Source organism: Agelaius tricolor, unplaced genomic scaffold (genome assembly GCF_023055355.1).
Source record: "Agelaius tricolor isolate 1412-34295 unplaced genomic scaffold, bAgeTri1.0.p SCAF_7, whole genome shotgun sequence".
Taxonomy (NCBI): Eukaryota; Metazoa; Chordata; class Aves; order Passeriformes; family Icteridae; genus Agelaius; species Agelaius tricolor.
The window spans coordinates 30,789,462-30,811,388 of NW_027269267.1; the positions used below are offsets into that span (position 1 = coordinate 30,789,462).

General features: G+C 42.7%; 1 protein-coding gene across 4 annotated transcripts in view; it reads right to left on the minus strand.

Moving 5' to 3' along the window:
- Positions 1-21,927, minus strand: part of NPAS2 (neuronal PAS domain protein 2) — a 105,858-nt gene that overhangs the window by 13,628 nt on the left and 70,303 nt on the right. For 2 of the 4 annotated variants that reach the window (XM_071430794.1, XM_071430797.1), the window contains exons 7-15: positions 21,372-21,485; positions 12,338-12,456; positions 9,890-9,972; positions 8,872-8,978; positions 7,573-7,720; positions 6,893-6,974; positions 6,055-6,196; positions 5,225-5,331; positions 4,960-5,052 (exon numbers count right to left, since the gene is read on the minus strand). In XM_071430794.1, the coding sequence (XP_071286895.1) occupies positions 4,960-5,052; positions 5,225-5,331; positions 6,055-6,196; positions 6,893-6,974; positions 7,573-7,720; positions 8,872-8,978; positions 9,890-9,972; positions 12,338-12,456; positions 21,372-21,485 (995 nt within the window). The remainder of the gene's footprint in view (positions 1-4,959; positions 5,053-5,224; positions 5,332-6,054; positions 6,197-6,892; positions 6,975-7,572; positions 7,721-8,871; positions 8,979-9,889; positions 9,973-12,337; positions 12,457-21,371; positions 21,486-21,927) is intronic. The other 2 variants (XM_071430795.1, XM_071430796.1) reach the window with 2 other exon arrangements.

The following is a 21,927-nucleotide window of genomic DNA, read 5'->3' on the forward strand; positions in this document are numbered from 1 at the left end:
GTTTTTATGTAATCAAGGCATCCAAGATCTTCTTGAAAACATGCAGGGCTGAGAGTGTGAAGCAAAAAGAAAAAAATTGCTGTGACTTGAAAATGCTGCCCTGTCCCTGTATCTGTTCCAGTGGCTCTGTGCTAGTGGGTGAGCTGATGCTTGCTGCTGGAACCTTCCTGCTCCATGGTGCACTGGCTTACATTGTTTCTGGCTTTTTAGTAGGAAAAAAAGATAACAAGACAGGAATTAAGGAGTGCTCTGGTACTAGCAGGACTGTACACTTCCTTAGATGAAATTTTTGGCTACTTAGAGAAAGCTAAATGTGACAGAACACATTTGTATCAGCTAACTAGTACACCTTAAACCAGTTAAGTATGTGAAAGTACCTTTACCTTCCCTCTAGCAAAGCTGACATCTCCAAGTAAATGGCCTTTGGCAGAGAAAGAGCGAGGACTTCAGAAGGTTTATTTCCATTTATCAGGCAGAGGGTGTCTTTCCCACACAGCCTGGGAGGTCACTGCATAGAGTGATGGCCAGGTGGGGGTCAGTCTCACCAACCCTGCTTAGGGGCAAGGAGGGCTGCTAAGGTGGCACCTGCAGCTGCTGGTGACAGAGCCCCCTTTGCTGCCAGAGGCATCTGTGAGCACTCGCTGCTTGCACTGTCTGCCCAAGGAGGGGATGGGAGCCCTCGGCCCTGCTGTGACTCATGGTGCTCGTGCCTGCAAACAGCAGCGCCATCATCTGCAACCCACTCCTCTCCCAGAGCAGAAACATGGTGTCAAACCTCCCAAAGGGAAGTTTGTGTTACTTGGAATTGGTGTTACAGAAGCCAGAGCAGGGTCTCCTTCTTTCTTTCTTGCCCATGTATAAAGAATTAACCTGAGGAATGGTGGAGCAGAGACCTCAGATGTTTGGGAATAAGAACAAGTGACTCAAAGGGGAATCCACTGCTGTTCGTTGCAGCCCAGCCTTTTGGTTCTGAAGAGTCCCAGGTATTCTGGTTTTAGGACTGGAATGATGCTGTGAGCAACACATCATCGATGAGATGCAGCTAATTCCTGCTTTAACCTGGCCTGTACAGAAGGATCTTTTAAAAAGACAAGTCTCGTTATCTAATTATCTCTATATGAACTCTTTTAGCGAGGACTACTTTTAAGTTTTTAAAAGGATCCTTATTAGAAAAGGAATTAAAAACAGTTTTAGCAAAGAGCTTCATTTTAAGTGCCTGTCTTGGTGATGGCAGACTTTTGATTAACATGCAAATTCCTTGATGACCCTTTGAGAAAGGAACCTGATCTCCTTCAGTTAATCAATGTAAGAATTTAAAACTAGGTAATTTCACAATCACTTTATATTTCAAAAAGAAAAAAAAAATCAATTTTCAGGCCTTAGTTTTAAATTAGAATTTGCTTTGCAAAGTTGCATACAAGAATGTATTGCTGTTGATTTTAAATTATTATTCCTTAATTTTTTTGTGCAAGTTCTTATATTTAGCATATTCATCTTATATTGTCTTTTTGTTCTCTCTTTCACATGCTTTTTGTATTAAAATACTTAGCATCAACAATTAGCTGGTATATTGGAGTGAAAGCTGTTATGGATGAAGACAAGGAACTTTGTCTTTTGCTTTTTTCCTTTTCCTACTCTAACCCCCAAATTGTTGATAACTCTAACCATGACCCCTGTGCTCACAGAGCTCCTATTGTTTTTGTACAATGAGACACTAACAGCAATTGACCTGCTCCAGAGAGTATTTATCTCAAGATCATTAACCTCTCTACTAATTAAGGGAGAAATTTCTAATTGTATAATAAATTAAAAGAGCTTAACTCAAAACCTTTCACAGAAAACACTGCCCAGCTTTAACTCTGCCATTGGCATCAGATGAAGTTGCTCTTCATCTCACTTAGGTATTTACAAATCCACAGAATTCTGAGATAAGTGCATGTAATACACAGAAAACTGTCATCTTCCTAGATACAGTCAAACATGGGAGACTAAACCTGTGAGATCTCTTTAGTTGCACCAGTTTAATCAAGGTTTGTTAATGCAGGCAAAAAAAGCCCCCAAAACAAATAAGCAAAAACCACAGCAGTAATTTTAGTCTGGTTTCTTAAACAAAGAGTAAAATAAAGTGACGCATTTGGGATCATGTCAGCATATGTTCTGGTAGGGAGGGGCTCGATGCACTAGTGCTGGTTATGGTCCAGGGAGGCTCTACAGCCCAGGGAGAGGGACTGGCACTTCCATGCTGTGGTTCCTCTCCTCCACCATGCCCAAGGAGAGGTGTTTTTCTCCACTGAGTGCTACCCCCCAGTGCCAGGGTTACTCCCTCTCTCTAGGTGCTGGGGGGCTGCAGCCAGGAGTGGGGACCTGTGGCCCCTGTGTCTGTCAGGATAGTTCCTCATTTCTAATGTGATCAACAAAAAGATGGATGTCCCAAGACAATCTGTTCCTACAAGTGTCATGACAATAGGTAGCTGGGTAAAGAAAAGAGACCCTATTTGTTTTGTAGCTGAGTTTCCTTTAAAACTTTCTTTTCTGCCTGTCTTCCAACTTTCTCTCAATTCTTCTGGCCCAAGAGTTGAGCCATGTTTCTTGCTGGAGACATTCAACAGAGTTGAGAGAGTGTCAAAAATACCAGATTGCTGTAACTTCATGAAAGCTTTAGCTGAGCAAAGGAGAGAAGGATCCACTCATCCCTTGCTCCTGTGGGAAAGGCTGGCTCCATGCAGCAGTCCTGCAAGGCACAGCCCCTGGGAAACTGGATTTCATTAGTTTTGCAGCTCACCGAACGACTTGTTCTTTCTTCCTTCATCTGAATAACACCTGCTCAATCCCAAACGGATTATTAGTGTTAATTATTATTCAGTCATCAACATCCGCTGTGTTGCAGGGGATTTTAATTTATGACAATGAGGAAGGCAAACAAACAAATATTCTAATTGGGAGCACTTGGTTTAAAGTAAACCATTTACATTCAGGTGACATCTAGGGTGACACTGTGCTGTCTGTTCATTCACACAAGCAAGGCACAAGCTAAAATCGCATTTCAGTGGAGACAAAACCATCACAGCCTTTGCTGGAAATAAAACTACTCAAAGTTCAAGCAGATGGTGCCCGAGGCAGGAGCTAGCTGCTCACTGCAGACACAGTTGTGCCCACTTATAATGTTTTCCCTGCTGCAGCCACCCTGTAGCCAAATGTTAGCCACAAGGATACCCAGGGCCTTCCAGCTCCTGCCATCAGTCACCTTCAGCTAAGGACAAGTAGCAGAAAGGCAGCAGGGACAAACCTGTGCAGCTCCTCCTGGAAGCGGGGCACCTGGCCACACCATTTCTACAAGCTATGGGCTTGTGTTTTGCCACTAAACTGCACAACTGGAAATGGTCAGCTAGGAAGCCAAGAAGGTGTTCCTGGTGGGATGCACATGTACCTGGATTTGTCCCTCACTCACCTAGTGCTGCAGGCACCTTTGTTTTTTGAATAATTAATTATATTGCTGTAGGCTGACATGTTAATTATTTTAAAGTGGGATGTACAGTAGTAGTAGTATCATAATATTCATAGTAGTATCATAATATTCATAACAGTTTATGAAAATCACATGTGTGTGGAGACGTGGTACTCTCTACAGGAGTTTTACTATGGAGTGTGAACATCAGCAGCCTGGGCTGCAATGTCGTGGTGTTATTTCCCTGCTCCATGTCAACCTTCATCCTGAGCTTTGCCAGAAGCACTGCTGTGACTGCTGCCAGAGGGCTGCCTGAGTCCACAGAGTCAGCCCTCTTCCTTTCACTAAGATTTCGGTGGCCCAAAGAGGCTTAATCAGTGACTGGATGGCACTCTAATTTGTCAGAAAAAAAAAATGGAGCTGGTGCGCCAGAAAGAGCCTTTTACTGGGAAGGGACAAGGCAGTAGGCGTCTTGGTAAACAACTGGAAAGCTTCTCTTCACAAAGAGCTTTGATGGAGAAGAAAGGGAGGTAGAAAAAAGTCAAACAAAACACACAGAGACTTATAATACATAAACTAATTGATGTTTGAAAATGCATTAATGAATAACGGGGAGAAGTATCTGTAAAAGAAAATGAATGTTCAGAGCAGATAATTGATATGCTGTTTATTCGCTGCATGCTAGCATGGAGTCGTGAAGAGAATATTAAACATGGAAGATAAATGAGAATTTGTTATTTTAAAGCCAGGATCCTCAGGACTTTATATGCTTTATGTGCTACAGAAATAAACTCTGGGGTCTTGTGAGTGAGTATATGGTATCAATGGTAGAAGCAGTCTAGGTCCAGCAATATTCTGTCATTCCTAAAATCAGAGGATGACGGGGTGTATCATCACAGCATAACCACAGGAGAAAAACAATGTGCTGGGAACATGGTACTCAAATCTGCTTCTTCAAAATCCACTGCAAATGTAACCCTGAGGTGATGTTTTGGGCCATCACCCACTTTTTTAATAGATTGGAGGAATATGAAATTTGTCTTCAGTGGCATCCTCACCATTACTGGCACACTCATAAAATGGGTGTTGTTGAATTTGCATATCCTATACTGCTAGTTAGTTCTGCATCAGCACAGCCAAACAGGTGTTTTTAGCAGGACTGGGTGTCTCTGTTAGTTTTTGGTTTTAATTCTCATTGTGAATTTGATCTTGAAGGGACCTGGTTCTGTAAAAGTGAAGTTGGAAATTCTTTTTCCATCTGGTTTTTGTCCTCTCATGAAACAGATGTGTGCACACCTGAACCTACATGCACCTGGGCTTCTGAACACCTGCATGCAGTTATATGTTTAAACATACAAGTGTAAAATTCAGATTACTTTCCCACAATATTTTAAGTGGTTGAGAGTTTGGATTTGGGGATTTTAGTTACTACAGAGGTAACTTAAAAGCCCCAAAATGAGAAAGTATCAGGAGATAAGCAAGTGACCTATTCCACTTCCAAATCCCCAACTAACCTGTGCCAGAGGTGCAGGCTGATTTTGCAGAGTTGCTTGAGGCAGCAACTGCTGTGGGAGAAGCTCACATGGAAGCTGAGAAGGCAAAGAAACCTAGGTTAAAAAGAAAACAAACCAAAACTTTATTTAGAAGTTTGGCTCCTTTAAATTTTAGGTTTCTTCTAATGCCATGGCTTCTGTGTAAGTTGTTTTTAATTGCTAAGCTGCATATGTGGCACATGCTGTTCCACCCTCTGCCTGTTTCCATGATTCCTTGTGAAGTTACCTGAAGAGCAGTAGGCTGGCTGAGTCTATGCACAGATAAATCCTGCTGTGCGCTCGGTGTTCTCGGCAAGGGAGTGTTGGACTCCGTAATCAGCTTTGTTGGTGTAGCTGCAAGAAAAGCACCAGTGAGATCTTACATGCTGGAAATCAACCCTGTTTGAAGTGGGTAATGTGACAAGACCTGGGTAGAAATTGTAATGGCCTGGCTAAATTCTAGCGGGAGTCAGGGCTGTTCTTGTTGACTTCAATGGCAATGAAATTAAACTGATAAGGAGGGTCTGGGCAAAGATAAAAGTAAATGAGACAGATTATGATTCTATGCTCCAATGAGCAGTGCAAAAAGACCCATGAACTATTCTAAACCAGCTGGAACTCCCTTTATATGGGCCGAATAACTGTAAATTTAGGTTAGCTCGTTGGCTTTTTTTCCAGACCAGGAAGCAGAAAGAGTATTCCCAAGTCAACACTGGAGCATCCTAAATCTTGGCCAGAGGAGAGTCACCCACAGGCTGTTACTAGTCATGTAAGTCTAGAGAAATTTCATATTGCTCACAGAGGTGCCCTCAAATTTAAAGACAAAATTCTCATTTTTGTAACAGATTGAAACAGCACATTTCATGTCTAATCCCAGTGTTCATCTTCCAGCATTTAGGTGGTTGTGCTAGAACCTTCTCTCTTGCACATTACCATTTCAGCTTTTGCACTTCTTTGTCAGTGCATATCATCAATACCTCATAATTTACTGTTAAATTAGCAGCTGTGGTATATAAGCACACATTCTTTAACTTGGCTAAATGAAAAATAATTCCATAACTCAGGAATGCCACTCACACGCTGGGTCTGACTTGGGTGTGTGGGAAGATTTTGGTGAGCTCCTGGATGATGCTGAGGGTGTCCGACTAGCGCTGAGGATTGAGGCACCAATATCAAGTGCATTAAAGTGCTGTTCAGGATCCAAGCTGGCACCACTCTCCTAAAACAAACCAGAAAAGGAGAACAGCTACTGCATCTGTCAGAGGTAAAGCATTTTGATATTTAGTAATGGTTGCACTCCAGTTCTTTGGCAGACCTAAAATGACTTGAGCAGAACTAATCTCAGGTAGGCCAGCAGACCTGGACAAAGGCATCAATGCCCCTTCCAAACAGCATCAAACCAATGCATTTTACAAACAACTATCACTGAGCTAGTAAAAAGCAGGCTACTGCCATAGTCACTTTGTGCCTTCAGATGTTTTTCTGAATCTTTCTTTTGTGTTCAGTTGGATGTGACAGCAACTGCAACCTCTGTGAGACACTTGGCCGTGCACTGAGGATAAGCTTTGCTGTCTTTCCTCAAGAGATCACTGAGATGTGTCCAAGAGGGCTGATTGCCAGAAAGTGTCCAAATGCATCTCTAAACTGTAGTACCTTGCCAAGGAAAAGTGAGATATCTTACACTGCCCCTGCCCCTGCCCATGTTCCTCTTCATTTGTGGTTGTTACTGATCTCCAGGTTTATTCTTTCGTAAACCCACCTGATTTATGTCCAAATAATTCAAATGAGCAATGAGTTCTGAAGTTAAGAGAATCCACCAACATTGGAGAAAGACAATGCTGGAGTCTTCAGTGGTGTTAACATAGAACAAGTTGTGATTGCTACACAAGTTCATGAAAAGCTTTTCTCATTGTACCTTTAGTGCTGAGGACACCACCTCTGAGGACACTTCTTCCAAGCCCATCTCCTGTCTCCTCTCCACCCGAACATCTGCATAACTGAATGGAAAATATAATTCTATGTATCAACATGGAACTGCTATATTTCTTAAAATGTACTTTCAGAGAGTGGAGAAATAAATTACTGTACATTTTACAGGTTAAATGAACAGCTGAAAAGTGACTTAAGTCAAATGCTACTGAAAAACATTTGAGAGTGTTTTAATTTTCAGGTTTTGCTCTGTTCCTATCTTCTTGAAGTCAAGATTCATATTAAAGAACTATATAAAAAGGTCAAGTTCACATCCTACAACCACTTTATGACTTCACTGAAAAGCTTCTACACAGCTCTTTAAAAACAGTGTAAGGATTAGAGAATGTGAATATTTAAGGATGTCTATTTTCTAATTTTGCACAAAATGAAAAAATGCCATAGTTTATCTGCCCCTAGAGTAAAAACAAAAAAATAAGCTTAACATGAACTAAGGTTCAGTCTGATAATTTTTCTATAATTACCCTATTTCCTTCAGAAAGTTCAGGCTTAATTTTTTTGTTATGTAAATGATGTTATATTTTGGAAAGAAAATGCTGACAGATATGAGAATGCTCCTATCTTCCTGTCCCTTATGTCCTGGCCGGTTGATAGGATTTTCCATACCTTACCACCATGTGAGTGCACACAATGAACTCTGGCTTGGAGTTCCACTGGTGGTAGGTGATGTAGTAATGGGTCTGGAGCCAGATCCACTGCTGTCCTTTGGTCAGAAACCGATAGCAGCACGACTTCCCCTTGCCGAACTGCATCACTGCCAGCAGAAAATACACACAGCTTGTAGCACAGTTTCCCACGTGAAAATGACATGAAATGTGAAAAAAAAGTGACAAAAGTATCTGTCATAGGTAGACAGGAGTATAAGCACCAATTTTGAATAAGTGCTCCTCTCAGCCTTCTGACAGAACAAAAATCATAATGATTAGTAGGTATCTTCTTCTGACACTTTGGATAGTACATTCCTACACAGCACAATTAACCTTAAGTTTGGACACTAATGAATTAGTGTCCTCTACAATTTAAACAGAGATCTTACCCAGCTTTATGTGCTGATCACATACTGCTTAATTAGACACCTGGGATTATTTTCTAAGAGTGATCATCTTAAATTCTAGAGCAGAAAAGTACAGGATAAAAATGCTTGAAAAGATGAGTATTGTGTGCAGATGGATTTAGAATGAAGTAAGCATATGAGATAACACTGTGCGAAGACAAAATTTGAAAGAAAATTCCCAGACTGACAAGAATTCAAACTACGGTAAACCAGGGTGTACTGAAGGTTTTGAAGATTCAATAACCAAATTAATCTCTTCTTTTTCCCCCTGGTGATTTCAAGGGGTTCCCAAACATCCAAATATTTAGCCTTTCTATATTTCAATGTCAACATATAAAAACTAATGTTGACAGGATACTTTCAAGACAGGCAGAGGTGGTAATGTGAGATGTTAAAGCCAGTTCTGTAAGCAAATATTTGAAAAGCATTGCCTTATTTTCTTTACTTAGTGAAAGAGTTTTTCAATTAAATCCTAGTAGACTGTATTTAAATAATCACAGCTAATCCCAAATACACAGTGAACAACATTAGGGGAAATAATCCACAAGAACTGCTTGAACTATTTCTGCATATTCTTTACTAATAGAAAAGGGGTGAAATCTGGCATATTTTATCCATTCAGTGAGTCTCACTGGCTACTTTTGGGGATATAGAAGAGAAAATTGTATTTTTCGGAGCTTGGTAAGTCTGTCCCAGATGCCAATCAGCTGCAGTGTCTGCAGTCTGCTACAGCTCTGCTAAGATAAACAGGTGAGGCAGAGTCAAACCTCCCCTTCCAAACAACTTTTCACTGAAAAGAGGAGTCCCAGTGTCCAGTGACTTCCCAGGAACCCGGGCCATGTGTTACTTACAGTGTTCATGGCACCTTGCCAGCAGCTCTAGGTCATCTATGTGGTAATAGTCATAGCCAGAAGTACCCAGCACTTCAAAAGGGAGGTATCCGATGATCGGCGGCGCTCTGCGGTTGGGCACAACAGCAGGCCATGAAACACAGAACCAGCAGTTCTGCATGTTGATGCAGAGATGCAAACAGCCCAGATCTACTTTCACTTATCAGTGCATAGTTGTTCACCTCAGGGGGCTGGATCCTCACTTTCCCCCACCTTGAGCTTGGGATACCCAGCCGGGCACAGCAATACCGGCAGGCACCGTCCCACCAGGACAAGACTATGACAACACCCCTCCTCCAGGGAAAATGTGATTGTGGAAGGCAGTGCAGCTTCTCAGGGACCTTTATACAGGAATCTCCTGTGAGGGAGTCCTTCCTTGGCTGCGTGGTCAGGGGCTCTGCAATGGCTCCTGCAGCCCTTATACAGGGAACAATGTGTGAGGAGGTGTTTGGAAGCCATCATCTGCTGGGACTGGGGGGATAAGAGAGGAAATCATCTGTGCTGCTTTCCTCTGGGTGCCTGGAGAGCTCATCTGTGGCATGCTGAGGCACTTGCTTTGTACCTTTGCCAGCACAGATGCCTCAGGCCAGCATAGACTTTCCCTCCATAACTCAGTGGGAATTGCACACACGCAATCAATGACTGGATTTGGAAGGAAGGATTTCTGCAGCTGTATAATAATTAGCTCATTTTGCCATGTGACAGACTTTGGTCTGTTGATAATTTTAAGGGAAGGAAGAACAAGCTAATCACAAATTCAGCTGAAGAAATAGAGTCCTTTTGTTTCAAAAGCCCATTAAAAATAAAAGCAAAAGTAAATGCAAAATAGTAAACATCAGCTTTTGTAGGAATTTTATTGGCAGCCCTCCTGTTCATGAGATTTAGATGTGAAATGGAACACTACTTGAGAGAACTGTACTTGTGAAATAGTAGTAGAAAAGCACCAAACACAACCAGCAGGGCTTTTCTTGTCACCAACCTGTGATCCAGGAATAGAAATTTCCACTCCAGACTGTGTCTTGATGTGAATTCCTCTAGAGGTTCTTCTACAATGCACATCTCCTGTCCAGTGGAGAAAACTGACTTACTGAGAGTTGGAGCTTCACCCCTCTGCTTCATCTAGCTTTTGTTAGCTATAAATACATGGTGCATAAGAGGAGAAAACAGAGGATTCACCCATTTTCTGGCCATTCCAGAGAGCAAACTATTGTATTTATCAATGCCAACATTTTTTACAGGAGACAGGGAGAAGAACTTGTAATGCACACGTACTTAAGAGCTGAGACTGTGCCTCAGGGTGCCAAAAGTTTTTTGGCTTTGAAGCAGTGCCTGGGGTGTGATGGCCGTGGGCTTTCCCAGCATCCAGCCTGTGCCTGATACCACCAGGGCTTGCCACATCTTGCTTCACTCCCTCTGTGTTACTAAAGATACCCACCACCCTTGGTCCTTTTGGATGTCTGCCCACCAAGCTCTCTGAGAAAGGGGGACACTTTCCTTCTCCCTCAGTAGCTGCAGAGGAGCAAATGGCTCTTCAGGCAGCCAGCCTGCAGGGGATCTGTCCAGTGGGTTAAGGGGTCAGTGTTGCCTTGCACTTCACTGCCACAGAAACAAGCTGGCCCTCAAGATTCACAGCAGCCCCTCAGTGCTCATGAGCATGATAATTAATGAGTTATGCAAGGCAGGGCACAGGGCTGTCTGTGAGGCAGGACAGCCTTGCCCCAGAGAGATGAGGATCAGGAGGCAGTCAGTGGGGGTCACTTGCTGGGTGAAGGTGGGAAGCAGAGGGAAGGATGGCATCACAGTGCACACCCATGCATGGGCTGGGGCTGGCTGCGTGCCCCATGGCCACATCACTGTGGCCACCTCTCCTCTCCCACTGGATGCTTTGCAGGGGCAACTGCAGCTTCACAAGCTGCCTAGAGTCAGCCTGGAGGCTCCTGGCCTGGGACTTCCCAGCATCAGCATTCTGGATTTGTGGCATCTGGGGTTCTTGTGTCCTTTGTGTCTCTCCTGCAGGAGGGTCTCCATCCTCACTGGTAAGGACAGCCTGCCCAGTGCTGCTATTCCCCTGCGCCCTGATGCCACCCCCCCCGTGCTGTGGGCCCAGTGACAGCTTCCCATCATTTCCATTAGTGCTTCTCTCTCTGCTGTCCCTCTGGCAGAGGAGACCACTGATGTTTGAAACCCTTTGGGACCAGAGAACAAGCTGAGGTGTGCTGCAATCAAGCAGTTCTATGATACATATCAATGCTGACAAAGTTCTTTGAAGTCACTAGCTGTGCAGAGGCAAAAGGTTTCACAAACACCTTAAATTCCTCTCTCCCCCTCTCTCCAGTTTAGGCCAAAATCCATGCTGATGCCAAGATCATACACTAAAGTTCAAGATACAAACACTGCTGTGTGCAACCAAACTGCTGAATTGTCTTCCATAGCTGGTCAGATAAACATTTTACACTCATTTTACAGTAGAAAGCCAAGAGTGGGAGTTAGGTGAGTCACCCAGGTGAACTGAAGTGTGTTCAGGACTTTGTGGCAGTAAAAACCTTCTCAGGGTTGCTCAGCAGCTGCTTCCTCCCTAGCACTGGGCAGCTCATTGCCACAAGTAGCCCATTTTGTTTCCCTGTTTATTTTGAGATGCTAGCTCCCCAAAGACAAGGAATTTGCTTTTAGGGTTCTCAGAGAACCTTTAACTCCAGCCCTTCTGCTAATATGCTTATTGTGGTTAAGATGCATGGGCAGCATCCTCACTTACCTGGAAGGACTCGACTTGCCTGCAGGGTCAGGAATCAGTCTAGAATGCCCTGCCAGTTCCAGAGCAGTAATGGAACCAGGCCAAGGGAGTTTTCATATTGGTCACATCTCAATTACATTCAAAAAAACCTCCAAAACTCTGGGCACAGGACACCTGATGCAGCAGTTCACATTTGTCAATCAGGGAACAGCAGTGCTAGGCACAAGCTTGGTTTGTCTATCCTCATAACCACAAGCAGCTATCTTCCAGGATTTGTGAGAAGGGAAACAAGCAGTAGTCCACCAAACATGCTGAGAAGCACAAATGGAATTGTTGGTGGTCATCTGTATCACAAAATCACAGGATCACAGAATTAGCTAGGCTGGAAAAGACCCTTGAGACCTTTGTACATTGTCCCATTGCAGGAACAGAAAGCAGCAATGAGGAACCAAATTTCAAAGTGACTTTACAATTCCTATTGCAAGGAGGGTTCTGTATCCTGTGCAACACGGGCAGAAGTGACACTGCTTCCACAGATCCTGGCTTGCACTGATAATCCTCTTCACTGGATTTTTATGCATGAAATGTGATACCTGTAATCCATTCAATTAGCAAAACTAAGAACCTTCTGTGTTGCCCCATCTGAAAGTGTTTCGTGAAGTTCTGGAATGCACAGCACCCAGGGTGAGCACTTACCTTTAAAAACTGGGGTGTTGCCAAACGAACAGTTGCAACAAAGCAGATCTGCTTTCCTGGGGATGTTCTGTAAGCCCTTGGGACAGCCTCATCAAAGCCATTGCAAGTGGAGTTAGGCACTAGTTAGGGAAAAAAATGGGACCTGGAGTCATGCCTCATATAAGATTCGCTCTCCCTGAATATTTTGCACACTCCAAGTATACTAATACTATTTTTATTCAGAGAAGTGCTCTAAAAGCTTTTAAAGCTGATATGCATATATTTAAATCCAAGTCAGTCATGTTAGGCAGAAAGGCATCAGAGCTTAACTTCGAATATGAATTTTACAGGTTAATCCTGATAAAAATAAGGCCAAACCTTATTACAGAGCATAAACCAGTTTTCTGGAAAGAAACCCCACGCATCCAATTGCTCTTTTCCACCACTCACATGGAAAAAAAACCCCATGCTGTAGCATGCCTAGTGCTGTAACTTCCATGATGCAGTGAAAAGAAGTGTTGGCAAAGGAGGAAGCTGAAGAGAGTTCGTCAAGTCATCAGTGGCAGAACACCAGGGCCCACAGCCAGGGAGGCTTCATCAAACTATCAGGAGGATGCTTGTGATTCTTGGCTGCTGAAGAATGCCTTCCCCTTCTGCATGGAAAGAACTGTCCCCAGTATGCTCAAGCTCTCCTTGTTTAAAAGAAGAAGAAAAGGGACCCCATGTATGGCACTGGCCTCCGGAGATGGGCACATCTGGCAAGTCTGCAGAGGGCCTGCTGTGTCCTCCAACACTGGGCAGAGGGAAAAACTGGATGTGATGTGGTTACACATTTTGTATATGCTTTTCACCTGTGTCTTTCATGATTGCATGGCTTCAGCTGCTTTCAGAGCCCACTAGCACCTCCTGCCACAGAGATTGCATTGCCAAAAGGATGTGTTGCTGAAAACCAGCCCACAGTCCCATGTTAGAATGACATAATGCAAATTATTCCTCCAAGTTCAAGTTTAGAGATGGTAATCCCACTCCCACAGCTATGAAAGAAAACAGCGTGCCAGGCTGCAGTGGGAAGTGGGCTGGATTCTTGCCCTGCCTAGCTGACTTTCTCCCATAAGGGCAGAGAAGGTCCTAGCTAGCAGCCAGAGTTCACCAATGTGAGCTAATTTCATGCTAACAGGGATTAAAACTAATATGAAACTCTCTTTCCTTACTATTAGGCCCCTACATCCACCTTCATGAAGTTGCAGACAGTTTGGCTCTTCTGCACAGGGCAAAGCATTACTGTGAAATTGAAGAGCTTTGTATCTATATGGAAAGAAGATAAGCCATTTTTATCCTGGGGTGCTTCTGCACTGGGATTTCATTCACTGCCACAAATTGCAGAGATGGAAGAAGTCTCAAGTGATCACATGTGCTTTTGGAACCCAATTCAACCTATTAAAAGCCTTAGAATAAATATTGATGCAAGGATAACAGGGTATGAGACAGAAAAGAAAGTATTCTGAGTGGAATTCACACCTGTGATTAAATGGTTTAGGCCACTGCAGGTACAATATATATTACACCAAAAAGGAAGAGAAAGGTTCTTTATCTGAGAAGATAGCACAGATGTGAACATCTCCAGAGATCAAGTCCTCTCTTATAGACTGGAGGGCATGGCTAACTGGATATAGAGAGAAAAACTATGGGCAAAATTCTCCTCCTTTCACCAGCAGAGCACACGTGCTCTCGGGACTCCCTAGGAATACGTGTTCCCATTCTGATCCTGGAGTTATGTGTATGTATGTGGGCTTCTGTGTGATTATTAACACAAAATGTTGAAAAAAAGACAAGTTCTACAGGACACATGAGTAGCCTAAGTAAAGAGTTATTGATCCATCTCTGATATTAGTATTTTGAGCAAGTCTGTTGATTTCTGTAGTTGGTCCCGTTTAAAAATTAATGGGAATGCTATAAACCCGCATTACAGACACTGTGAAAAGTTACTTCTGAGCTTGCTATGTAGTATGTTGAGACATTTGAAGTCAGTGGGGCTGTTTCTCTCTTTAATAGCCAAGGTCAGTAGCAAATTCTTGCAGTCTGGGCTCTAAGACATGAAATCAAGATATGCACATTAGGCCTCTGAAATACAGGTATGATAAGTTAACCTAGTTAGCAAACCATGGGCTTGCAAATGACACCAGTTGTAGAAGGAAGTGGAGACTGAGTCACACCAAAGAGAACAGATGGCTTTTTTATGTCAGCTGTTGGATGTAAACAGCCACAAGCCTGAGATATATTCCCAAAAGGCAGCAGAATACATCCCTGAATGTGGCATTTACAAAATAGGATTCTATTTCCAACAGGTAAATGCAGTAGTAAGAGGGTAATAATTATTGTGTAGGATAGTTAGGCAGTAATTTGGGATTTCCTCACAACATTTGGAAATGATGAACTTAAGCAGCAGTGAATGAATAAGCCCAAAGAGATGAGACACAGCTGGCCTGGCTGGATGTTATCCTGTCTTTGAACAGCTACTGTGCCATCTCATACTCAGCTGCCTTTGACAAAGTCCAGAGCATTGAAGCCTCAATGATGCAGGCAGGTAGCCACTACATTGTCAAGTACATCTCCATCTGAAAATGACAACTACAATAACTGAAAGGACAAAACCACTCACATTTGCTTCTGAATTACTTTGCTGCCTGACTTCGGTTGTTGGTATCTTTTCTTTCCACAGCTCTATCTGCACAGCCTGCTTTGCTCTGCTTTTGCAGCTGGTCAGTGAATTTCAGCCTTTTTTGGTTAATGAATCTTGAAGTGTAGTTAAAAAAAGAGGTCATTAGATGAATTTTTAAAAAAATTACAATCCTGGTATAACCTTTTAAAAAAGCCTTCTGAAAAATCATACCTTATGACTCTCCAAGTCTCTTCAAAAGAAACACATCTTGAGGTAGCAAAGTTCAGTAGTGAACTTTCTGAGAGCACCACAGAAAACCAGTGGAACAGAAAATATAGGATCAAGCCTGAGGCTATGCAGATATTAAGATTTATCAGTCAAATATAGGGCTTGGAGTGCTTTTGTCAGATGATGCCTAATGAAATGTTAGGCTGGCCATAAACAGGTGAGCTTGGGTAAATGAAGGCCTGTGTATTTCACAATTAAATAATCAGGACAAAATATCTTGAGTAAGGAATCTGAAGGCCATGTGACAAAGCTAAATACATAATCAGAAAGGTGAAACAGTTGTTTCATATATATCAGCTAGCTGATGCTCCTTAGCGTGAATTTTAATCATTTTTGTGGTTACCTATCATGCCTGTTGCCCCTAGAGTACCACAAAATAATTCTGTAGAAGTATTAAATACCTGCAAGTATCTCATAAGACACAAAGAAACTGATTTACCTATACAGAGATCTTAGTTTTTTTTCTTTTGTTTATTTTTAATTTTTTTGAAGACCAGAACACTTGGAACAGAATGTTACAAATAAATAATGTACAAAAGGAACTAAGCCCTTCACTATTACAGACAAAAGGATTTTTATCCTTAGGGAGAGAAATCATGCCATATGAAGTGAATGAAAACATGTTTTAAAAACCCCAGATGCCACTTTATTCAGTTAATAATAGTACAGCAGTCAGTTGCTCGGTCATCTTACTTCAGCTTGGAATGTGTAAAACATAATCTTCCTAAGATAGCAAACCTCCTGCTTATGCCATTTGAAAGAAGAAATCCCTCCTTCCTACTTTGTCAAGAGATGTTAATATTTAAAGAACCAGTCTTAGTGACTGTCAAGCAAACTGAACAGTGATTTCAAAAATACAAGCCAAACAGACCAGAATAAACTCAAATTTGTTTCATATAAATTAATTCAGGCCTCAGATGAACAGAATATTTGGCAATTACCAGATATAATGAAGAAATCTAAAGTGCTGGTGGCAAGCCAGACTGCTCTCAGTAGATATGTAGATGAGTAACAGTGACACTGTCCATACATCACCTGTCCACTTTGATCTACTCTCTCCTCTTTCCTCCTCCTGTTTCTCCCCTGGCCATCCTGTGTTGAATGATATGAATGGTATGATATGTGTGATATGAATCCCAAGTAGATTCCTTAGAACAGGAATGGTGTCTTTTCTTTGCAGAGAGAGCCAAGCATGAATGCTGCATATTGTTAGGTGTGGCTTCTATGATATTGTTAATAGCAAATAATAATATGGGGCTGTTGGTTCTGATCAAAATATTCATTTTGGATTGAATTATTCTTGTTTCAGATGTTTCAGCATATACTTACAGAGCCTAAAGATCAATGTATCTTCTGTATGAACTGTTTACTTTTTTTAAAAATTAATTCAGATGCAATTAATTTTTCTGAAAGTTAAGACTTTTTTCCTCCTCAACATAGTAATTTTCTTGATGCTTATTATTGTATCTGAGAGATGTATCAGCTAACAGTAGAGTATCTTCCATTATTAGCATTCAGTAACCAGATACTTCCTGAGTTTCCATGTAATTGGGAACAAAAATGCACAATTTTAAATTCCACTATAATATTACATTACTTGATTAGGAACTCTTTTCACATAATGCTTATCTACTTCTTCAAGAGAAAAGCTTCAGGGATTTTGGATGAAAGGACAGATCTATCACTTAAAAGATGCTGGTGGTCCTTTTTAATATTGATTAACTCTTTGAAAGGGAGGACTGTTTTTGTCCCTTTCAGGAGTTTTTAAGCAAGTGTGTCACTTCAGAAAGAGGATACCAGAGCCAATATTTGGATATATAATTATGAGAGATCTTTGTGTGTTTACAAATGTACAAACAATTTTCACAGGAGGAATAAATCCAACCCATCTTATCATTTCTTATCTGAGTGAGCTATTAAGCGGCTTTGTAAAATAATGTATTCTCACTCGATCTGACATTTTATACTGGAGCTGAGCACTTCCTTGGACTTTTGGGGAGAGTTACCTTCATTACTTGCCTTCCCCCTCAGCCCTCAGGCTAGACTGGGTGAGAGCCACTGTTTTATTCATTGGTGATGCTGATATGACTCTCTCTCTTATCAGGTACTACAGGTTAATAGGTACAGTGATGCAATTGGCTCTCTCAGATGTGAGCTCCCTTCATGACTCTCGTTAAAATCTGGACTACAGACCCAGAACCTGAAATATATAAAAATATTGGACAGAGTTCCTATTTACAAATAAACCACAAACAACCCTGATGATCTGACAGCAAGTAGGCATTTCTCACAGAAGCAAAAAGGAATTCCACCTTCGTCGTCTGAGTGGCCCATGGGCCACCTCCTTTCCTCTCACGGGACTACTGAATCTTCACATCAGGTTACAGCCCTCCTTTTCTCATTGAAGCTTAATTAATGATGATTATATAATCCTCCCAAATGGAAAATCAAATCTCTTGTATTTGATTTAGCACGGCAGTGACTCATGCAGCACTCTGCACAGCTTGCACTGCTGTCTTGCTGGTCAGCTGCTCTCACTTGGGCACAGCCAGTGCAATGGGGATTCTCTCATGTGCAGGCAGCTCATGTCACATCCCTGGTGCAGATACAGCTGCAGAAATGCTCTGCAGTAGGGTTTGAGGAGTACAGATTCCTCAGGACCAATTCAAAGTGTGCATGCTCTTGCTAACCCTGGCACTGGGCTGTGTAGCTCCTCTAGCCCACAGCTGTAGCTGACCCTAGGAACTCCAGAGACAGTGATCTCCTGAAAGACAGAATACCTGCTGTGAACTGAGAGAGCTTTCCTGGGCAATTTCTGGGCCTGTACATGCATGTCCCTGCCTCTTCTGGGATCAGCAAAGATGCCAGTGACTGCTCCTCTGTGGGAGTAGCATGGGTTCGATGCAGATTGTGTGTGATCTGGCTCCCTGACAGCAATTCTGGTGACAAGTCACCTTGGCAGATATCAGGTATTTGTCCTACTTCAGCATGAAAAAAATTATCTTTGGCATCTCAGTATGACGGCCTTTAAAGCCTCAGAGCTCCCATTAAAGTTAGGGAGAGAAGCTAAGCCCCTAACTGGCTTTCTAAGCTGCAATCCTTCAAATTAATCCATTCAAACCCATCCCTATATGATGTTCTCAGCCAGAAGTCAACAATGAGATTAAGGGGGAAGGTATGAGGGAGGAGGGAGGGGGGCAAGGTGACTGGGGACTCACAGGCACGACCTCCTTGCCCCAAGCACCAACACTGTATGAACAATGAACAATAATAAAATAAGCCTAAGGAGATGATAATTCAAAAAAGATTACATAAAAGGCTATGTGGAAGTAGAATAAAGATAGTGACATTTCTGTTAAAGAGGGTGAAGTAGGACCTAACAGTTCTTAAAAACATCAGCAAAGGTTAAATGAGAAGGAATGGAGACAGATTTACTCCTGCTATGACTCTACATTAATGACAACAGAATAGCTAAGTATCCTGACAGGATATAATCTGCCCAGGGAAAAAAGAACTTCCCTGGCCATAGAGGCTCTGGCATCCTTGTGGCAGGAACATGCAGGCTGAGTGGGCTCAGAGTATGCTCAGCAAACCATTGGAAACAAAGGTAGGAGTTTGCATTGGGTGGCTAAAAAGGAATGGCAGGATTTGTATTTAAGGAACATCCTGTATCAGTCTCCCATGTGTAAAAACATGCTCACACTTCCACTGCTGTGAAAAGCTACAGGGAAAAACATTCTTCAATACATTCATAAGGAATGTCTCCTGCTAATTAAGCCTAATTTGCAATTTCTGTCTTTCTCCCCCAGCTAACTCTTATCTTTAGCTTAGAATCCTTCCTTCACAAACACCTCCAAAAAGCAGGCTTTGGGGCCAGCTGATCCTATGCATATAGGACAAATGCTGCCCTGAGTGATATGTCTCTCCCACCACCCTTCTCACCACTTTCTCTCTTGCCCACTTGGCCTCACACCTGGAGGATGGATGACTGGAGAATGGGCATTTATTTAACAGGAGGAAAAGAGGGCAATTACTGTCAGGCCCAACAGGTGACAGCCCTGAGGAGCATGGGCTGGGGGACGGTGCCTGGTAACTGTGGGCCAAGCAGAGGCAGGAACCCAGTCCACCCCTGCACCCACCAGATGCTTGGAGTTGTTTGTGCCACAAGTCCCTGTGCCAAAGCACAGGTGCCTGCCCCCAGCCCTTGGGTGGCTTCCCCAAAGGGTGGAGCATTCCTATGGCGCTCATTTGAGCTGATTCTCCTGTGCCTTGCTCAGGGTGCAGCAGGCTGGTGCAAGGAGCCCAGTGGATCCAAGGACAGCCACTTCAGGGGTCTGCACCCTCCTCTGGCTGCTCACCCTCTAAGCCAAGGCTATCAGCTCCCAAGCAAACAGTTTGCTGCTGCTACATGTGAGTCCAGGACACTCACTTCCACCTTTGCTGGAAGGCAGCCATGGGGGTGACTCCCAGCCAAAGGGGAGCAGTGCTGGACATGCACTGGTGAGGCATTTCCATCAGGCTCTGCACTGTACTGGCAAAACTAAAGTCAGATGGCAAGGGGGCCAGGAGGCACCATCTCACAGAGCCAGGTAAGGCTGCCCCTCCCTGTCAACCAGAGGGTCAGGCTGCAGCAGAGACGGGAAGAAAGTGGAAGAGACAAAATAAAGTGAAGATTTAGAAAAAAGTGGCACAAAGGGGGAAAAATGTGAAGAAGAAAGCACATGACTTGTTTGAAAGCTATTAAGATGGGGTCTTTGGAAAATGATTTGGTGTCTTCTGAAATCAATATGTTCCCATTTAGTTTCTATGCATTAAGCTAGGGAAGATAGCTGTAATGTAAGTTTTATCATTTTTCTGAGAAATAGCCACTGATGAAATAGCTGGGATGTGAAATACTAACGGGTAAGGGGGCAATATTAATGTCAGACTAAAATAAAGGGCTGAAAATCCTTGAAGAAAATGGATCAGAAATTCCCCTGGTAGAAATGTATCCTTATGAGTCAGCACCTGAAATCCGGTTTCTGCTCTAGAAAACAGAACAGCTTGGTGTGCGCGTCTGTCAGGCAGGCGCATTTCACTTCATTCAAACTAGAAAGCATACAGGCAGCTACATTTTTCAATACAAATAGAGCCTCAAATCAGATGGCACCAAACAAGAAATACATATCTCCATCCTGCACGTAGGTTTCTATTCTAGTCATGTGGAGCAAAAACAGAAAGTTAAATGGGGACAGGGACATTTTTTTTCACAGCGTGGCATGCAGTTTTTGGAAAGCACGGTGGGGAATTTTTTTGCAGAGGATGACCTATTTGGAACAATACCAGCAACTTTGGAAATGCCACTCTGGAGTTCAGTCAGGCAAGTAACTAAAGCAAACTTGGGCAGGCAGAAGAAGGAAAGGAATAAAAGAGTATTTCATTTCTGACACTAATGGCCGTGCAGCAATCTGTTTGTTAGAGAACGGGTGAGGTGGAAATCTGCTCTTCACCCTTTGAAAGATGGTTTCCCTGGACTGACTGTGGTGCATTAGTGACTATGCTGACTGCATGTCTTCCCTTTTTTTTGGAGAGTAGTGGGTTCTGCAGTGCTGGAGAGGAATGCAAAATGGCAGCTGGAGAGGGAGGTGGGTGGCAGTGTCCTCAGCCATTCTGATGAAACATGGCACTGCTGCCTTTCCCCAGGATTTTGCAGAGAAGGGTAAGAAGACAGATTTGTTAGGTTATCAGTTCTGGCACGGAATTTGTGTTTAAAGTAAACCAGCAGATAAGGCAGCAAGATTATAATTTTGCTAATAGGTGGGGCCTTAGCACACAGTATCAGTGAGCACAAATAAACCCTCATCTAAACCTGTCATTATTTGCAAACTTACCCCGAGTCCAGGATCACTGCAAGTGAAGGGCAGTAACAAAAGCAACTAACACAATTTCACTCATCACATGTATTCATCCAGCTATTGCAACTCAGCCATGAGATCCGTGAGAAGCAAAATTTATCCCGTAATGTTAAAAATAGTTCTGTCAGTTAAAAGCCTGTCTTGTTCAATGGAGCAATACTTAAATTTTATTTTACACAGCTAAAGGAACATTTATACAACAATTAAAGCTTACCATTGCTGTAAGACCGAAAATTTCCTACAAATTTTATGTATTCATATGTTGGAAATTCCTTTGGGTTCAAACTTCCTCTCAGAAGATGACAATAAAACTCTAGTTCATTGTCAGCTGGATTGTTAAAAGAAGAAGAAGAAGAAATAAATATACTATTTCAGCTAAACACAACCAATGGTGTCTTCCAACCCCAATCTTGCAACTGGCAGCACAAGAGCAGCTTGTTACCTGTCAGGAGTCTCAAACACCAATGTGCTATACATTGCAGGAGCAGAGGCTCTGCAAGAAAGCCTTGCAGGGATGCAGGTTGCTCAGCACTGTGCCCAGGCGTGCCTGCAGCTTGGGGACAGCTTTGAAGGCTTGCCCTTCTCTAACACCACCTCATCACAGGAGTTACACAGCCACAGCCTCAGTGCAGCCACAGAGAGAACTGGGTTCTTCACTTACTGCTTTTATCTATTTAGGCTCCTCACAACTCACAGCTGTTCTACATTCTGTGTTGGAAAACTATGCTTAATTACCTAAAAACATCTATTAAATTAACTCTGGCATATTA